Genomic DNA, 20835 nt, shown 5'->3' on the forward strand with positions numbered 1-20835 from the left:
ACTAGGAAAAATATTTTTACTCCTATCACAGACAAAGGGCAAACAGAAATTAGGAGGAAAAAGATAAACACCCTATAGAAAATGGACAAAGGACATGAACAAAAGGCTCTTAGACATGAAAAGAGGAACTCAACATCACTATAAGAAATGCAATGGCTGGAGATATGTATCAAAATTGATGAAGTAATTCCATTTCTGGGAATTTATCAAGCAGATAGTGTGCACATGTACAAAACGTCCAGTGTTATTCATTGTAATGGTATTTATAACATCGGAAACCACCTAATGACTAGGAAACTAGTTAAACAAACCATGGTACATCCATACACTAGAAAATCAAACAGTTGTAAAAGAAAGAACAGGGAAGTTTTATTAGGCAAAAAGAAGGTACAGAACTATATGAATAGCATGCAACCTTTCACTAAGAAAAGGGAAGAAAAAGAATGTATGTTCATAACTGCTGTGCTTAAGAAACTTGAAGACCTAACAGAACTAACAACAGCGGCTACCTTCAGGGGGTACAGTTATAGAAGGAAGTCAGGTCACTGTCTCTTTTCATATCTTTTTGTATTTTTTGAACCACATGAATGTATGACTTACTCAAAAGAGCAAATTTAAAATGCATAAAGCACATACATTACTGAACGACTAGCGTTCCATAATTTCAGTTCCAGAGAAGAGTCAATACAGTACTTTCTATGAAATTTTCATTTTTGTCTTTTTTCTTTTGGTTCTACAATCTCTTTATTTTTTTTTAAATGTTACATTCGAAAAATATAAGCGGTACCCATATACCCCCCACCCTCATTTTCTCCATTTCTCTGGGTTAATCATTTTTTCACTTCCCAAGGGAAAGTTGCTCAGCCTTTTTCTCTACATTGCCAGGCCAAGCAATAGCAAACTTACCGAGCCTTCCTCGAGCGCTAGGCGCAGCTCGTGCAGATCTGCCTCTGGACACCAGACTTCGGCAATGAGGCACTTGTTAGTCACGTCAAAGCTGCACATGTTTAGCATGTGATAAATGGCTTTCATTTTCTTCACTTGGATAACACGGCTGTAGACAGACTCTGCAGCTTTACACAGAACTTGCCTTAAATAATCCTCGGTTTTGTGAAGAACCTTGGTGAGGACAGAGTGGCCTTCAGTGCAGGGGGCATTTTTCTTTTTTTGCCCACCCAACACCCTGGCTGCTTTAGGGGAATCCACCTCCCCCACCTCCCCACTGAGGGCTTCCCAGGGACCTGCTTCCCAGGGTGGCAGTCAAAGGAGTCATTCCTTCCCCTCCCTGCCCTCGGAACTAACAGAAGGGGGCCAGAGAACGTAAGCTCAGCCAACCAGGTGCCCCCTCTTGGGAGGCTGCCTCTCAGGAGGTATGACACAAGGACACAGGAAATGGTTAGAGCCATCACCACCCTGGCAACACAATGGCCTGGCTCTCCTGGGCATGGGACAATGGCTGTGCTTCCCTGCTCCAGAGCTCCCTGGGTTCTTACCCACCCCAAGCTTGGCCCCAGTCCCCCGTCAGCCCTGTGAGCCACCGACCCCCATCACATCACATTCTTTGAATAAATTCTCTTTTTGCTTAAATGAATCAGAGTCTGTTCCTGTACCTGCTATCAAGAACCCTAACTGATAAAAGTAGAAACAGAAGTGTAAAATAATACCCATTCTAAATGGGGCTTGCTTGTCTTTTGTGATAAAGAAGTACACTCCAATCTATCTAAGATGAAAAGAGAATCTTTTTTTTTTAAGTTCCATCATTACTACCTAGATTTCTAATGGGCTGATAAGATTAAACTACCATGAAGAAGGAGTTAAGTGACACTCCAATCTTACTAACACATCTTCTTTTGTCCACCCCCATCATAATTTAAAAGAATTAAAATAAACGGATTCTTGAATGTCCTCAGATAAGGAGGTTGTTTTCCTGCTTACTCACAGTATAAAGATCTTGAATGCGGGTGCTGAGGCCCTCCTGGATCTCCTTCCGCTCCTCGGCAGTATTTGGATAGGGGTAAACATGGCAGTGGTAACTAGAAGACAGAATTAAACCCCGTCTCACACCAGGCACGACTAGAAGAGGCTCTATCTTAACTAGAACTTTATTGAATTCATCACCTAGGCATATCCCTTCCAAAGTGGAATAAAACCTGCCGTTTGGGAGAAAAAGGGAGTGGACACAGGCACCTGCCCTTGGTCAGGACTTGCATGCAAGAAATGAATGAAGGGAGGCAGCAAGCATGTGGACACGGGGAAGAGCTTCACACATAGGAAAAGCCCATGCAGATGCATGTTCAAGAAAAGCATGACGGTCAGCAAGGCTGAAGAGGAGTGGACAGCGTGAACGAGGGTAGTAAAAGGGAAGGTCAGAGATGTGACAAGGGCCGGCCCACTATAAGGATCTGGGCTTTCTTCTGAGCAAGTTGGGAAGCCACCGGAGAGTTTTAAGTGGGAGAGTGAAATGAGCTGGCCTAAGTTTTAAAGGGATTGTTCAGTAATTTAGCAAACTCTCTCTTGGATCTAAATTCCATTCTTGCCCTCAATGATTCCTGAAAGTTCACTGCCAATTCCAAACTTTAAAAATTCACCAGTATAGGTGGGTCATTAAACAGGTATAGAACACAAAAGCAAAACCAAAAACTACAAGAATAATTACCTTTAAATTAAAAAGAGAAAAAAAAAACCTCTGGTTTCCAAGCAATTGCTTAGCTATTTTCTGCAGCAAACCTCTCCCCCTCTTCTGACCTTTTCTCACTTCCCGGGGCAAATACTTTCTCAAGGGGCAGCATGACACCCAGAATATGCTAGGGAATGTAGAGCCATGTCCCCCAAGCTGCGAAGATTCCCATGCCACCTTGATATTTTAATATCCTCCTTAATATTCTTCTGTAAGACCTGATATTAAATGTTAAATATTTACCCTAGCCTTATCCTAATCAATGATATCTATAGAATCATGAGGTTGTTGTGCTGTTACAGTTTTTCTCGTTTATTCTAAAATAAATAGATATCTATTAATGAGTCCTCTGGAAGAGCTATGTGATGCATTCTTTCAAAGAAAATGAAAATGTTAAGTCACTCCTCTTTACAGACTCTCAACTCATTCAATAACCAAGTATTTATTGAGTGCATACTACATGCAGATACTGCTCTAGGTAATAACGATACAGCAGTAAACAAGACAATCTTGCCATCATGAATTTACATTCTAGAGAGAAAACAACAAACAGATAAATACATACAATGGTGTGCTGGTAAAGGCCTAATAACCAGTTAAAATCACAAAAGGTTCATCCATATAACCCCTAAATTACCTCCCACACCACCAGTGATTGAGTACCAAGCTTTGGTAAACACTGAGGCAAAGATAATACCCAAGCCTCACCCCACCCTGCAAGAAACAAGGCTTTCTGTAATTTTCATGAGTATATGAAAATTAAAGGGGGTTCTTTTGGTTCTGTCCCAAACAGATTCTTATTGCAGCACTACTCAACATTTACTGATGGCTTAGTCTCTGCTCAGGCATTCTACTATTATCGTCTCACCCCATGAGAAAGGAATTATTATCCCAATTACTCTAATAAGGAATATTATTTCATCATTAATAATGAAGAAATCTAGGCTTAGTCACCTGTGCAATATGCAAGTATGCGTGGCTAGACAAGGCTCTGAATCCGGCGCCTCACTCCAGAGGCCACACTCTTTACCACCGGCCATAGCCCCTTCAGGGTGGTACAAATAAGAAATCTGCCAAATGCTTGGCAAAAGATGAAATATATGCCCAGTGAAAACAGGTAAGCATACCCTAACTAACAGCAACAAATAATAAAGCTTTTCCTTCTTCAATGAATCTTAAAATGCTGATTCCCAAGGAGGGAAAAATCTGGGAACATAATTAACATGGTCCCTACTTTGAAATTATTTTAAATAAGGCACTGGCAAGAGATGGTAAATTAGGTTTTTAAGAACTTATAGCAGGGAAGCAGACTTGGCCCAATGGATAGGGCGTCCGTCTACCACACGGGAGGTCCGTGGTTCAAACCCCGGGCCTCCTTGACCCGTGTGGACCTGGCCCACATGCTGTGCTGATGCGTGCAAGGAGCGCTGTGCCACGCAGGGCTGTCCCCCGCATAGGGGAGCCCCACACGCAAGGAGTGCGCACTGTAAGGAGAGCCACCCAGCATGAAAGAAAGTGCAGTCTGCCCAAGAATGGCACCGCACACACGGAGAGATGACACAACGAGATGATGCAACAAAAAGAGACACACATTCCCGGTGCCACTGATAAGGATAGAAGCGGTCACAGAAGAACACAGAGCGAATGGACACGGAGAGCAGACAAACGGGGGGCGGGGAGAGAGAAATAAATAAAAAATAAATCTTTAAAAAAAAAAAAAAAAGAACTTATAGCAAAGAAATCATATTAAAAAAATTAGTAGTCTGCTATATTTCTCTTCAAATACAGAGGGCCATTTCAGGAGAACTATGAAATTACTGAAGATAAATAAATGATATGAAACATTTCTTTTCCTTACCAATCACATATCTTCTTAACCTTGTGGCCAATCTGCTCTCCCCAAAAGGATATTAAAAATACATACCATTTTATGACTTCACCCTAAAGAACAAATAAGGACACTGTTACTTTGGTATGGATAATATCTAGAACTCTGGCAGCTCAAACACTGTCAAAGAGTTAGTTCATTCACTCATTCAACAAATCATCACACATGTTCAACAAATAAATCTGAACAGGTTGTCGGCCTGTGTGTCAGACACTGTTCTAGGTGCTGTATTGTTCTAGGTGAGGAACAAGACAAAATCCTTAACCTGGAGGAAGAGGAAGAGGATTATATTCAAGTTGGCAGTGACAGAGACAAGCAAATGAAATGCAGAATATGCCAGAAGGAGGGAAATGTAACGAAAAAAGATAATGCTGGAAGGGAAGACTATGATGGGAGAGGGTTGGGTGTTGCATTTAATAATAGGGAGGGCAGGGAAGGTCTCAGTAAGCAGGTGACATTTGAGCCTAAAGAAATGAAAGAGGGGGGAAGAGGACTTGGCTCAGTGGATGGGGCATCCATCTACTACATGGGAGGTTCACAGTTCAAACCCTGGGACTCCCTGACCTGTGTGGAGCTGGCCCATATGCAGTGCTGGTACACACAGGGAGTGCCCTGTCACGCAGGGGTGCCCCCCGCATGGGGAGGCCCCACGCACAGGGAGTGTGCCCCGTGGGGAGAGCCACCCAGCGTGAAAGAGGGTTCAGCCTGCCCAGGAATGGTGCCGCACACACGGGAGAGTTGATGTGGCGGGATGATGCAGCGAGGGGAGACACAGATTCCCGTGCCGCTGACAACAGCAGAAAGCAGACAAAAAGAAGAGCATGCAGCAGGTAGACACAGAGAACAGACAACTGGGGCAGGGGGCGGGGAGTGGGGGAAGGGGAGAGAAATAAATAAATCTTTAAAAAAAAAATGAAAGGGTAGAGGTAGCAAGCATGTGGATACTGGGGAAGCGCCTTCACATAAAAGGAAAAGCTCATGCAGATGCATGTTCAAGAAAAGCAAGAAGGTCAGCAAGGCTGAAGAGGAGTGGACAGGGTTAGTAAGAGTAGTTAAAAGGTAAGGTCAGGGAAACGGACTTTGGCCCAGTGGTTAGGGCGTCCGTCTACCATATGGGAGGTCCGCGGTTCAAACCCCGGGCCTCCTTGACCCGTGTGGAGCTGGCCATGCGCAGCGCTGATGTGCGGAAGGAGTGCCCTGCCACGCAAGGGTGTCCCCCGCGTGGGGGAGCCCCACGCGCAAGGAGTGCGCCCGTGAGGAAAGCCGCCCAGCGTGAAAAGAAAGAGCAGCCTGCCCAGGAATGGCGCCGCCCACACTTCCCGTGCCGCTGACGGCAACAGAAGCGGACAAAGAAACAAGACGCAGCAAATAGACACCAAGAACAGACAACCAGGGGAGGGGGGGAATTAAATAAATAAATCTTTAAAAAATAAATAAATAAATAAAAGGTAAGGTCAGAGATGTGACAAAGGTCAGCCCACTGTAAGGTTTGGGCTTTCTTCTAGGTAGGCCGGGAAGCCACTGGAAAGGTTTTAAGTGGGAGAGTGAAATGAGCTGGCCTAAGTTTTAAAGAGATCATTCAGGCTGCGATGAAGAGAACAGACCAGAGAGGAGCTGGGTGTGTGCTGATGGTTCTGGACCAGGATGGTGGAGGTGTCACTGAAGAGAAGGGTGAGATCCTCTCTGTCCTGAGAAGACAGTGTCAACAGCTCTGCTGATGGATCAGGCACAAGGGGTGAGAAAAATAGTCAAGGATGACATCAAGGTTTTGACCTGAGCAATTAGAAAGATTTGCCAATTACTGAGATGGGCAGGTCTGGAAGGGCAGGTTTAGGGGAAAAATTAAAGAATTCAGGTATTAGTTGGAATTGTCTTTCAGACATTCAAAAGAAGATATAAAGTAGATGGTTAGACACAAAAGTCTGGTATTCAGGGGAGACGTCAAAGCTAGAGATAAACATCTGGGAGACGTATACTCTGGGGAGTATTTATTCCCTAAGGGTGGAGAAGCAGTCCAAGAATTGAGCCCCAAGGCACTGGGGACATGGAAACAGAATGGGACAGAGAAGTTCCGGCAGGTGGGCCCAGCAAATGAGGACATAGGGCAGCAAGAGGGGGAGGTCATGGAGATGGTGGACAGAGAAAATGGCTGATGTGGTTGGGAGAATGGTTACACTGAATAAATAAATAAATTAAACAATTAACTAAATACACTGAGGATAGATAATGGGAGCCATATTTCTCACTGTTAGAAAAGAGAGTTAAAAACATGGTAAAAGGGAAGTCTAGAAAGAATGATTAGAATTGGAGGTTATAGTTTGAATGCATGGTTTTATACCACATATGCACAGACAGATACATGGGTGTGTACGTGCACACACACATCTATGTGCAGAGATGTGAGTATGGGTTATTAGATATATGCGTCCTTCAGCTCTGTTGAGAGGCCTAGATGCAATGACACTGGAAGATGCGATGAGCCCGTCAGCACCCTGATCTTGGCTTCTGAACACAGTCCCTGGGGTTGACTGAAGCTGTATGTATCCTAGAAAGATATGTTCTTAAATTGAATCCATATGTACCCCAGAAAGACATGTTCTTAAATGGAATCCATTCCTGTGGGTGTGAACCTATTCTAGGTAGGATCTTTTGATGAGAATGGTGTGGCCTACCTCAAAGGGTCTTAATCCTATTACTGGAGTCCTTTATAAAAGAATGAAATTCAGACAGAGAAAGCCACATGAAGAAGCTGAAACAGAATCCAGAAGAGAAGGAAAAGACCAGGAGATACCATGTGCCTTGCCATGTGACAAGCTGAGGACCAAAGACCTCCAGCAGGCAGCCCCAGAATGCCAAAGTCTTGGGGGGAAAGAATTGCCTTGATGATACCTTCATTTGGACATTTTTCTAGCCTCAAAACCACAAGCTAATAAATTCTCATTGTTTAAGCCAACCCATTTCATGGTATTTGCTTGAGCAGCCTAGGAAACTAAAACAATATTCAACTAAAAGGAACCAGGATCCTTGGAGGAATAACCCATTCTAGAGATAAAGCAAGAAAAGTACAAGAGGAAAGTAGAGCATCTTGTGGTACCAGAAAGTAAGAGAATGCTCAATCAATGATGAAGATATGAAAAAACACAAGAACCTGCATAAAGAGACTCCCACTAGACAAACTGGGGACAATTTTGGCATCAAATAAATGATAGTAACAGATTTAAAGCCATTAAATCAAATAGGAATCCACAGTCCATGCTGCTATATATGAATGAATGAATGGATGGATGAATAAATGAAGAGAAGGGAAGGCTCTACCGATGTCAAATGATAATAAATTTAGAAGAAATGACAGAAGTAGAGAATCATCATTTGGCAAACACAACAGAGGATAACAATCTGAAAAAGTATTGTCAATGGATGCTGAGGCTGGCGGGTAGAGATCTGATGAGGAATGGGACACTGGCATAATCTTGAGATACCTCCTCACAAAATCCTATTCAACTACAGAGGGTAAAATGGTGAAACGAAGGTGCCTCCTAGGGTGAGGGGCTAGAGGAGTAAAGTGTCATTCCAGTGGTGTTCCTGCAAGAATGCATGTTCTCAGGCTGGTTGTGAGGAACACCACCCGGGCCCAGAATGAGGGGCATCCTAGAAAGCAATGCCTGATATAAATGCCACGCACATTCCCAGATAGAATCTTGGGCCAAAAAGGAAAAAAGAGACATTGTTGGGGGAAATGGATGTGGCTCAAGCAATTGGGCTTCCACAAACCACATGGGAGGTCCTGCGTTCGGTTCCCAGCACTTCCTGGAGAAGACGAGCTGGTGTGGCAGGCAGGCGCAGCAAGCCAACACAACAAGATGACGTAACAAAAGAGACACAAAGAGGGAAGACAATGAGAAACACAACAAACCAGAGAGCTGTGGTGGCTCAAGTGATTGAGCACCTCTCTTCCACATGGGAGGTTCCAAGTTTGGTTCCCGGTGCCTCCTAAAGAGAAGATGAGCAGACACAGAGAGCAACCACAAAACAACGAGGGGTAGGGTGGAATAAATTTTATTTAAAAAGGTGGAGGGGCACTGTTGGGAAATGTGAATGGCGTGTTTAGAGTAGACAGCATTGTTCTCTTGCTGATTTTCTCATCTGGAAGGGTTATATGGTGTTTATGTAAAAGGGTGCCCTTGTTTTGGGGAAACAGATACACTGGAATAATTTATGGATAATGGGTCCATATCTGTGGTTTGCTCTCAAAAGGTTTAGGAAAAGTCTAATGAAAATGGGTATCTATGTGTAGAGAGAGAGGGAGGACAAGAGTACGTGTGATAAAATGTTAACAATTGGGAAATTTGGGTGAAGGGGATGTAGAGTTCTTTGTTCTCTCCTGGCAACTTTTCTGCAAGGAGAAATGATTTTAAAATAACTTACTTTTAGATCATATTAAGGGAAAAAATAAATGGCATTTATAAGAAACTTGACCTTACAGACTCCATAACAGTTTAAAAAGTAGTACTGTGTCAAGGATACAACCACCTAAGGTGTAAGATGGAATAGGGTCCGTATATAACACAAAAAAATACAAACCACAGAACCAGGTGAAGGTGCCTGAGTCTAGCTTAGGAGTCTAGCAAAGAGAGAGTGGCTGGCATCTGGAAACAACACCGACAAATAGAAAATGGCTAGCAGGTGCTCTAAGGCTGTAATGACTTTAAGGGGTCAGGCGTTCAACCCAAAAGGCACTAAACCTAGCACTATGAACATTATGAACAAATCCCAGAACCCAAGTTAAAGTTATCAAATAAAATAGCCATCCCATCTCCTTAACAAGAAGAATATACACTGAGATGTGAGGAGTAGCACTCTCTGAGTGAAGGATTACAGGTGACATATTTCTGTATACATGTTTTCTACATATCCCCCAGTATTCTACAATGAGTATCTATCTCCTTGTAGTCATGAGGAAAATCTTTATTTTCAAGATATACAAATCCTTATCCATTTCTCTATGTCTTCATGATGTATAACACCCTTTTTCATATCTTGTAAAAGTTTAGCACAGCACAGCTTATAAATTTTATGGGAAAAAAAGTTGTTTTAAACTTGAATAAATGCTCTGCATAAGAATGACTGGTATTTTCTCTTAAGAAGGAAAAAATTCAAAATGCTACTTCAATATTCTTAAACTTCAGCTTTACCCAGAGAAGTCATAATAGTCACAACTCAAGGACAAGACTGCTCCTGGCAGTTGCAAGAGTCACAGAAAAGTAAAAATATTACAGGCATATGGTTAAAGAAAATCTTAACTGATTAGGTTTTGACACTTACATGTCAAAACCATTATGGGATATATTATTCTTGCAGCCAGAATTCCTGAGGCAAATCTAGAAAAACTAAATGCAAATACTTTTCTCAAAATTAAGATGCCTTAAGTCCTTTTCTTCCTTTGGTAGATCAGTTCATCCTCATTTAGAGGGATATAATTATTTTTACTGTGAAGTCTAAAAGGCGCAGATATTTGAAGAGGTGATTCTAACTCCTTCCCTCCCCTGCCCCACTGCTTCTCCTCCTGCACAATTCAGCCCTAAGCCGTCAGGTGTGTAAGTGGGGTGGCCAGAGGGAAAGAGGGAAAGAGCAACAGCAGCCCAGAACAGAGCGTCAGGGTCCAGGCAAGGCGAGGAGGCCATCCCTGAAGGGGGGCAGCCAGGGCAAAGGGTCAGAGTCCAGTGGAATGAGGGGGGCCCAACATGAAAGGTTGGAGGAAAGCAGGGAGAGGAGGGCGTCCAGGCAGGAGCCGGGCAGTGAGGGATAAAGAAGGCGTCCAGGCAGGGTGCCCCCTAGAATGGGGAACTCAGCACTCCACGCATGGAGAAGGAAGTAGCAGCAGGAACGAGAGACTGATGGGAAACTATAACCAGGAGAACTGATAGAATAAGGAAATATATTAAGAACAATGGGAGCCAAGGTTCTTACCATCAATAAAAGGAGTTAGAAACAGAGAAATGGAAAAATTTAAAATGAATCCTGTGGTGTTAGACTGGAATTGGATGTGAATTCAGTTTTCAGTATATATACACATAAGTATAGAAAAAACAAAGTTGTGAGAGAGTGTGTGTGTATGTGTGTCTCCTAGAGCTATCCATGGAGAGACCCAGGAGCAGCAACAATTCAATAACCACATACACTCCATGACCACATCTTGGCTTCTAAGTACCATTTCCTACTAAAAAGAACCAGGCTACCTGGAGAAACAGCTGATTCCAGAGCTGTGTGAGAAACATTACAAAATGAATCTGGAACATCTCATTGTGCAAGAAAGCAAGAAAGTGTTCAAAAACTGAAGGGAACATGTAAAAAGGTTACAAAAGCCAGCCTGAACAAGCTCCAACTGGCCAATCTAGAATTTTAGAATCAAAAATACATGATGCAGGGAGCTAATATGGCTCAAGCAGTTGAGAGCCTGGTTCCCACATGGGAAGTCCCAGGTTCGGTTCCTGGTGCCTCCTAAAAACAGAAAAACAAACAACAAGCAAACCAATGGAAAAAACAACTCAGGGGAGCTGATGTGGCTCAGTGGCTGAGCGCCACCTTCCCACATACAAGGTTCCAGGTTCAAACCCCAGCCCCAGTACCTCAAATGAATGAATGAATGAATGAATAAATGATGAGGAAGAGGATGTCACTCAAGTAGTTGAGCATATGCTGCCCATTTACAAGGTCCTGGGTTTAATCCCCAGTACCTCCTCAAAACAAAACAAAAAACAGGGAAACGGACTTTGGCCCAGTGGTTAGGGCGTCCGTCTACCACATGGGAGGTCCGCGGTTCAAACCCCGGGCCTCCTTGACCCGTGTGGAGCTGGCCATGCGCAGTGCTGATGCGCGCAAGGAGTGCCTTGCCACGCAAGGGTGTCCCCCGCGTGGGGGAGCCCCACGTGCAAGGAGTGCGCCCGTGAGGAGAGCCGCCCAGCGTGAAAAGAAAGTGCAGCCTGCCCAGGAATGGCGCCGCGCCGCCCACACTTCCCGTGCCGCTGACGACAACAGAAGCGGACAAAGAAACAAGACGCAGCAAATAGACACCAAGAACAGACAACCGGGGGGGGGGGGGGGGGATTAAATAAATAAATAAATCTTTAAAAAAAAAAAAAAAAAGATGAGAATAACAGAATATATAACACATTGAATTTTCAAAGAAAATGAACAAATTGAAAATCTGGTGGGGATTAGGGTATTTACATAGTTGGAAAGCACTTCCTCCAAAATATTTATTAATTATGAAAAAAACGGTATAACTTGACATTGGAGAAGCCAAATACCTTGAATCAAGTGATCAAAGTGAACATGACCAGGAAGAGACCAACTGGAATCAGGCTCACCTGGTCAGGTGTGGTGAGAAGAGCACAGCATCACTTCAGTGATGCTCCTGCCAAAGATCATAACCTGCATCTACTAGGAGGAAACAGCACACAACCCAAACTGAGTGACAAGCTACCAAAAAAACTGGCATGTGATTTTCAAACCTGTCCCAGTCTTGAAAGCCAAGGAAAGATTGAGAAGTTAAACATGACAAGGACATCTGATGTGTGATTCTAAACTGGATCCTTTTGCTAAAGGCATCATTGAGACAACTGTGAAACCTGAATGGGAGCTGGGGATCAGATGGTAGTGATGTATCTATGTTAATTTCCTGATTTTGATGGTTGTATTGTGATAATGTAGGAAAAAGGTCCTTGTTTTTAGAAACTAGGCACAAAAAAAGTACCTGAGGATGTTGGGGTATCAGTTCTTTGTACTATACCTCCAACTCTTCTGTGAGTCTGTCATTGTTTAAAAAGTGAGCATGACATCTACTCACTGTTTCAGGATCTTCGAGGGGTTCGTCCAGTTCTGCATAGGTCAGAATAGTGTACCCTTTGCAAACCCTCCACAACATTTTCTCAAATGCTTCAACTTTTCCTTGGTTAATTAGGCCAGATACAAATCTACAGGACAAAAGAGACAATCTGCAGTTAATAGAGACAACCCGTAGTCAATTGAAAACAACATTATCAACTTGTCATTAAAAAGAATGATGAAGACTTCTGTTTCTGGCAGTATGATGGAGATACATTGAAAGCCCTCCGACTACTGAATACCTAAAAATCCTGGATAAAAATTTTTGAAACATCCTTTTACATGTATAGCCTATAATTAAGAGAAATTATTGGAGTCCTCAAAAACAGGACCTAGCAGCAGTCCTGATGTGTTACAGTGCCCTGGGATCCTGAGGTCTTGCGTTCCAGAGGCAGCAAGGAAGGAGCTAAGCAAGGGGAGAAGACAGAACGGAACCCCCACAGTTAAGGCCCCTTCCACAGGCTACCCCTTCAGCGAAAGGCTGGACAAGAAAAACTCCACCTTGCAAAGGAGCCTACAAATAAACTTGTTTATTTTAGTTTTGATTCTGGATGGAAGGGGAAAAGTCTTCCCTGAGAATTTGTAACCACAAACTAGAATTCACTCAAGTTTGTGGCTTAAAACCACACTACTCACAGTCAAAAAACAAACACACAAACTAACCAAAAAACCCGAGCTGGGAAATTAATGTAAAAGGATTCAAGGTTGGCAGAGTTCTCTTGGTTACCTGACAAATGCAAAAACAAATTCTCTCTGGAGGAATATATCCTCCTCAAACTGAAAGTCATTGAATTCCTACAGCTAAATAACAGAGGAACACCAGTTCCTCATAATAAAAAATAAATAAATAAACCATGAGGAAACAAGCTACCATTAGTTCAAGTGAGCAGAGACAATAAACTGTAGAAAGAGACTCAAAGTACGATTAATAAATACGTTACCCAACTCAATTTAGTTCCTATTTCCACCAAACAAAACAGGACTTGATGCGTCAATGACCAATTGTTTCAGGCTTAAAGGAGTAACCCTAAAGGGCATAAAAGTTCCTTCTTTCCAGCTCACTACACCAAAGAAGAAATTTCCATCACATTTAGCTAAAAACCCAATACAGCTGAGTAATTCAGCTCAACAAATACAGGAACGCAGTGTTTTCTTAAATAAACATTCATTTCTTTCGCTCCATTGTAGGCTTGAAGATGGCACCTATCCATCCACTGTGCAGTGCTCATCCTCCCTCTACAAGAAGAGCAGCGAAGCTTGATGCCCCCGGCCGCTGTCACCTACCCCAGTTTTGCTCCCAGCCTCTGCATACTGCTGTAGTCCAACAAAGTATCATTCTCTAAGGGAGGGAATTCTTCATAAGTGGGTTCAAACTACAAAGAGACATATAAAACCAAGTGCGTCTCATTAAAGGTGACACTTCATTTCCCAGTCATGTTTCCAAACAAGTTCACAGGGCATCAAAACCAACTACTTAGATTTGGGTGCCAAGGCCCCAAGATAACTTAAACATGTAACTCAGCTTTGCTAAATAAAAAAAGTAATTTCCCCATCCCATGTTTGTAAGCTACTTGAAGACATTTAGATAAAAGAATAGTTTAAGTCATCACCCTTAATCTAAGACAGAATAAATTTTCTCAGAGGTTAACAAGATATCAACTGAAACTGAATTCAGAAGGGAGGCACTTTCCCTGCTATGCTCAGTTCAGTACAGTACCACTCCATAAACTATTCACTATGCTGTAAGTTACAGATTTTTTTATTCTTAACATTTATTAAGTTTATTCTTAAACGTTTAGCAATTTGGAAAAACTAAATTTTAGAGTTCATCTTCCACTGTTCAGTTTTCCTCAGGATCAGAAAAAATATCTTTTTCAACTACAAACAAAAGCATTTTACAAATATAAAGTATTGCTATTGCTAAAACTAACTAACACATTAAAAACATTAAAGGTAAATATCTATACGGAGTTTATAATGTCATCTACTCCAACTGAAAAAATGAAGCTACAATTTAAATTTACCTCTTAAAAAAGCAACACATCTAAGTGAACTAAAAACAAGACCTTGCAACCTTACAGGAATATTTTTCTAAAATAAATATACTTCCGCCTGTGTGTTGTTCAGTACCTCAACATTGCGTTTAACAAAGGTTTTTGTCACTCTAAGCATATGTGTGTACTCAATCAGTTCCAGCAAGTTTTTTCTCAGTTTCTCCTTGTTCTTGGTGACTTCTCTCAGTTCAACCTCGAGTTTCTGCAACTGTTCCTAAAACAAAATTGTGACAAAATAGTGATTACTAAAGAGTGGGGTTCAATTCTGAGTGTAATTCTAATAACTTTATCCTATATACCAAAATTAATGGAGGTTTTAAAAAACAGAATTTATGTGACTTGGTAAGAATATGAAAGCATATAAAGATTTCACGGGCCCCTCACTTTTATTTCCTATGACTTTCGGTAATGCCTATGAAGTTTACACCACATATGATACCATAAAACATTCCAGATGCTATGATACTCTAAGTACCTTAAGACTGGCCTCTAATTTCAGGACATATAATTCCCCTTACTTTTCCTTTGAATGCTTATCTATTATCATACTTCAAAGAGTCTTACACTTTCAAGTCTACATTTCCTTTCATTTCCAAACCAGAAAATTCTTAGTCTTTTTTTTTTAAACATATATTTTCCTAGAGGGTTTCTATGCATATGCACTTACGCAATTAATGGGGCATAAAAATTCTTTAGAACAATGCTTCTTTAATAATTAGTTATATACTAGAGTACTAATAAACATCCTTAACAATATTCAAGTATTAAACACTAGAAGACATTTGTAAAACAAAATCGAGTCAATGAAAACTTGTATTCAAACAAATCACTTAACATACTATGTTTTTTTTTTTAAGATTTATTTATTTATTTAATTCCCCCCCTCCCTTGGTTGTCTGTTCTTGGTGTCTATTTGCTGCGTCTTGTTTCTTTGTCCGCTTCTGTTGTCCTCAGCGGCACGGGAAGTGTGGGCGGCGCCATTCCTGGGCAGGCTGCACTTTCTTTTCATGCTGGGCGGCTTTTCTCAAGGGCACACTCCTTGCGCGTGGGGCTCCCCCACGCGGGGGACACCCTTGCGTGGCACGGCACTCCTTGCGCGCATCAGCACTGCGCATGGCCAGCTCCACACGGGTCAAGGAGGCCCGGGGTTTGAACCGCGGACCTCCCATATGGTAGACGGACGCCCTAACCACTGGGCCAAAGTCCGTTTCCCTTAACATACTATGTTCATCTCTTGTGCTCTACCTTATAAAAACTATAAACATTATTCACCATATGTGAATTATTCACTAACCCATCAAACAGCCCAAGCCAGCTGACTGCTTTCTACTCATCTGACTGTATAATTCTCTCCAAAATCCACTCATCTACCAAATATTAAATGATTTCCTACTACATAAGAAAACAGAGCAGCCAGCAATGGAATGGCCTTAATTACAATTAATAATTGCTTTAAGAGAGAGACAACTCGCAGAGCAGATATAGCTCAGCAGTTGAGCACTTGCTTCACACGTACAAGGTCCTGGGTTCAATCCCAGTAACTCCTTAAAAAAAAAAAAGACAACTCTAGTCTATTTCCCAGTATGATGAACTATAAAATGATTAGACTGAAACTTCAATGGATAATTCATGGGTGGATATTAATAAAAAGATAAGGGAGGCAAGCAAGTGTAGCTCAGTGGTTGAGGGCCTGCTTTCCATGTACAAGGTTATCCCTGATACCTCAAAAAAAAAAAAAAAGATAAGCATCCTCACAAGAGGAAAGCTGTATTCCTAACACACAAGACACTGCACTTAAGGTGAAGGAGTTCTGTTTGCTCCCTCCCTATAATGCCAAGCATCTTCATACTAATTTCAGAGGATTAGAGAGGCAAAGAGTCAGAATGAATTCGGAAGGAATGCGTACGGTACAGGGCATATGACTGAACCCCTTGATTACCTGCACTAGGAGAGGCAGGCTAAAGCATGGATAATCCCAGAATGAACTTTCTGACATACTCCATGACTAAGAACCAGATTTAATGAACTAATTCTATTAGTCTCTGCAAAATACCATTTGAAAAGGGAAAACATATCTTATACTGTAAATGAAAACTGAATTACACTTAAAATTTATCAGATAATCTAATATTGAGAGTAGTTATAATATTATTCTTTAATTTCATTCCACAGTTTTGAGAAGAAAGGCAGAAAAGCATGAGATGGTATAAAATAAGTAAGTAAGCAATCCTTGAAATCAGTGGCCTAAACCAAGTTACCTGCATTTCTAAAACTTGTTTAAGAGGCGGAGCAGGAGGACTGGTCTCTCCCTCAGGAAGGGGAATATCAGCTTTATTAATTTCCTGTACTAAAAATGCTGTGGGAATAAAAGTTAAACAAATGAGATACATAAACGATAAAATAAATTTCAAACAGAACATTTTAAATCCCAACCTCTCTTAGGCCATCTAAAAATGAATGTCTAAATGCACAAAATTCTTGTGTTCCAAGTGACTGATAGGTCACTTTTAAACGCTGTTTCCAAAGATCTGAAAAATACTACTACCTACAGAGACCAGCATGCAACAAGAAAATAAATAATAATCTAGATAACTATTTTCTGATTCCCAAATATTCTTCATTTCTAAAACCCTAAAGAATTTTTAAGTCATGGCTGCCTCTGTACCTACAGAATAAAGCAGAAGGTTAAGAATTTGGGAAGTGGATTTGGCTCAACTGATAGAGCATCCGCCTACCACATGGGAGGTCCAGGGTTCAAACCCACGGCCTCCTGACCCATGTGGTGAGCTGGCCTGTGCACAGTGCTGATGAGCGCAAGGAGTGCCATGCCACAAAGGGGTGTCCCTTGCGTAGGGGAGCCCCACATGCAAGGAGGTGTGCCCCCATAAGGAGAGCCGCCCCACACAAAAAAAGTGCAGCCTGCTCAGGAATGGCACTGCACACATGGAGAGCTGACATAGCAAGATGACACAACAAAAAGAGACAAGATTCCCAGTACTCCTTACAAGAATGCAAGCGGAAACAGAAGAACACACAGTGAATGGACACAGAGAGCAGACAACTGGGGGGGGAGGGGAGAGAAATTAAAAAAAAAAAAGAATACACTTGGGGGGAGCAGATGTGGCTCAAGGGGTTGAGCACCTGCTCCCCACATCGGAGACCCTGAGTTCAGTCCCCAGTGCCTCCTAAAAAAAACAAAAACAAACAGCAAGCAAAACAAACCAAAAAACCACCTCAGGGGAGTCGATGTGGCTCAGTGGTTGAGCACTGGCTACCCACATATGAGGTCCCAGGTTCAATCCCCAGCTCCCAGTACCTTAAAAAAAAATACACTTGGAAATACAGAAATAATCCAAATGACAGACCTATAAAAGCCACCAAACTGACAGCACCAAGGCCTCCTTGCAGACCGCCCTGAGGAGGACATACGCAGCCATCAAGGGAACCACGAGGGAAGTGGATTTGGCCTGACAGGACAAGGCATCTGCCTACCACATGGGAGGGCCAAGATTCAAACCCAGGTCCTCCTGACCCATGTGACGAGCTGGCCCACACACAGTGCTGATGCGCGCAAGGAGTGCCATGCCACGCAGGGGTGTCCCCCCGCATAGGGGAGCCCCACGCGCAAGGAGTGTGCCACATAAGGAGAGCAGCTCAGCGCGAAAGAAAGTGCAGCCTGCCCAGGAATGGTGCCGCACACATGGAGAGCTGATGCAGCAAGATGATACCAACAAAACAAGACACAGATTCCAGGTGCCACTGACAAGAATATAAGCGGACACGGAAGAACACAGCAAATGCACATAGAGAACAGACAGTGTGTGGGGCGGGGGTCCGGGAAGGGGAGAGAAATTTAAAAAAAAAAGAAAGAACCATGACCTAGAGGATAAAAAGCACCCTGAGAGGTGGGGGCCAGAAGCCCAGGCTCACCTGAGAGTCCCCAGGTAGCTGTGATGCTTTCACTAAAAACAGCCTGCACAGCATCTCACTACTTATATTAAAAACATTACTCATGAAACTAAACATAAACCAGACAAGATTAACTTAATTGCTTTAGTTTATATTTTCAATTATAAAGTATCCTTTGCTTTAGGAACAAAGTCACAATGTCTGGGAAAATCATTATCAGACAATATTTCTGACAAGTGTTACTAGTTATTTTTTTAAGATTTTATTTATTTATTTATCACCCCCCCCCCCCACCCCTACCCTGTTGTCTGCTCTCTGTGTCCATTTATTGTGTGTTCTTCTGTGTCTGCTTGTATTCTCATTAGGCGGCTCCAGGAACTGATCCTGGGACCTTCTGGAGTGGGAGAAAGGCAGTCATCAATCATTCTCTTGTACCACCTCAACTCCCTGGTCTGCTAAGTCTCTTATTATTTCTCCTCTGTGTCTCTTTTTGTTGTGTCATCTTGCTGCATCAGCTCTCCGCGTTGGCCAGCACACCTGCACAGGGTGGTGCACCTGCGCGGGGCAGCTCTCCGCATGGGCCAACTCGCTGCGTGGGCCAGCCTACCTTCACCAGGAGGCCCTGGGTATCGAACCCTGGACCTCCTACATGGTAGACAGGAGCCCAATTGCTTGAGCCATATCTGCTTCCCTATTTTTATTTTATTTTATTAATGAAAATGCAACCTCTCACCAACAAGACAGCAAAGGAAACACTGAGGGTAAAAAGTTTCTGTGAAAAGATGCAAATTATTTTAACCTATTTATAATATACCTAAATTTATTTGAGGTTCCTTTTTTAAGTCTACGTTCCTTTTGAAACAGTTGAAGCTATAAAAACTCCTGTACATGTCTACTGCATTATTCCATTTGCCCTGTCTTTAAAAACCTCATTCTAAAAACACTACCTGTCCAATGACTCACATATGTCATTGGACAGGAAAATGACACACTAATGTCTACAATCCACACAAATAACTAAGACCTCAAACAATACAAAAAGGAATAGATTTCAGATGGCTACATGTTTTCTAACCTTAAAAATGCCTAATTAAAAGTAGAAAACCCCCAATGATTATTAGCATTAATTTTATATTATAAAGTATTCCAAAAAGTCACATTCTTCTCCCAGTCCTTCACACCCATGATTTTTCTGGTCATCCTTCTAAAATCCAATTTTGCACTTGAGTCAACTGTTGGAGATCATTTTTACCCAATATTTTAGCCTATTTCTTAAAGGCTATTTCCAGCTAAGGAACTAAAGATCTTATAGATAATGGAAGCAACGTTGGGTACAGAGCGTGGCTAACGGTCAGAAACCAGTGATGTAACACATTCACAACCGAAGCCCTGAGAAAAAAAGCAATTTTTATCAACCAGTCTATCATTTCCTGCCTCCTTTGTACCTTAGTAGAATTTTAAGTTAAGTAATAGGTTAGTGTGCATCTGATGTTTATAAGCTCTAATAAACTACAGGAGATTAATTAAATAAATCATAGCACATCAAAACAATGAAATACTCAGCCATTAAAAATGATGAGGCATCAATCTGTTTACTCACATGGAAAGATGTTCACAATAACTACTGTTTTTTTTGTTGTTTTTTTTTCTCTCTCCCCCTTTTCCCCCTCCCCCACCCCACTGTCTGCTGTGTCCATTCACTGTGTGTTCTTCTGTATCTGCTTGTATTCTTGTCAGTGGCACCAGGAATCTGTGTCTCTTTTTGTTGTGTCATCTTGCTGCATCAGCTCTCCATGTGTGCAGCACCACTCCTGGGGGCACTGCACTTTTTCCATGTGGGATGTACTCCTTGTGCATGAGGCTCCCCTGCGCGGGGTTCACCCCTGCGTGGCATGGCACTCTTTGCGCACATCAGCACTGCGCACGGGCCAGCTCACCACACAGGTCAGGAGGCCCTGGGTTTGAACCCTGGACCTCCCATACGGTAGGCGGATGCTCTATCAGTTGCGCCAAATCCACTTCCCACAATAACTATTGTTAGGTGAGAAACAAAACTATCAACAAAATAACATGTAACCGTACGTATGTAAAGTCTAACTTTTATAGGTAGAGTAAAAAAGTATGGCAATTCAGTGATTACCTCTGAAGGGTGAGAATGTGGGCCATTTCTTTTTTTTACTTTCTGCTTGTCTACTTTTTCTAATTTCTCTAAAATGAACCAAGATTTGCCTGTACAAAAAAAGATTATTTAACTGATTAAAATGGAAAATAAACTTACCCAATATTCGTTCTAGCTCTTCACACCTCTTCACCTCACCAACAAATTTTCTTTGGAAAGAACTTACACACTGGTTGAGCTGAGAAAAGGATGAAAAAAAAAAGTGCTTTAAAATGTCTAGTGTTTTGACAGTGATTTTAAAAAT

General features: G+C 42.2%; 1 protein-coding gene across 3 annotated transcripts in view; it reads right to left on the reverse strand.

Annotated features, from left to right (window-relative positions):
• The window catches only part of ATP6V0A2 (ATPase H+ transporting V0 subunit a2), a 46431-nt gene that overhangs the window by 18882 nt on the left and 6714 nt on the right, over positions 1-20835 (reverse strand). For 2 of the 3 annotated variants that reach the window (XM_058281260.2, XM_058281261.2), the window contains exons 2-9: positions 20691-20769; positions 16762-16859; positions 14580-14717; positions 13734-13822; positions 12412-12538; positions 4536-4618; positions 1940-2033; positions 907-1119 (exon numbers count right to left, since the gene is read on the reverse strand). In XM_058281260.2, the coding sequence (XP_058137243.1) occupies positions 907-1119; positions 1940-2033; positions 4536-4618; positions 12412-12538; positions 13734-13822; positions 14580-14717; positions 16762-16859; positions 20691-20769 (921 nt within the window). The remainder of the gene's footprint in view (positions 1-906; positions 1120-1939; positions 2034-4535; positions 4619-12411; positions 12539-13733; positions 13823-14579; positions 14718-16761; positions 16860-20690; positions 20770-20835) is intronic. The other variant, XM_071209757.1, reaches the window with a different exon arrangement.

The sequence above is a fragment of the Dasypus novemcinctus genome, chromosome 19 (assembly GCF_030445035.2).
Source record: "Dasypus novemcinctus isolate mDasNov1 chromosome 19, mDasNov1.1.hap2, whole genome shotgun sequence".
Classification (NCBI taxonomy): Eukaryota; Metazoa; Chordata; class Mammalia; order Cingulata; family Dasypodidae; genus Dasypus; species Dasypus novemcinctus.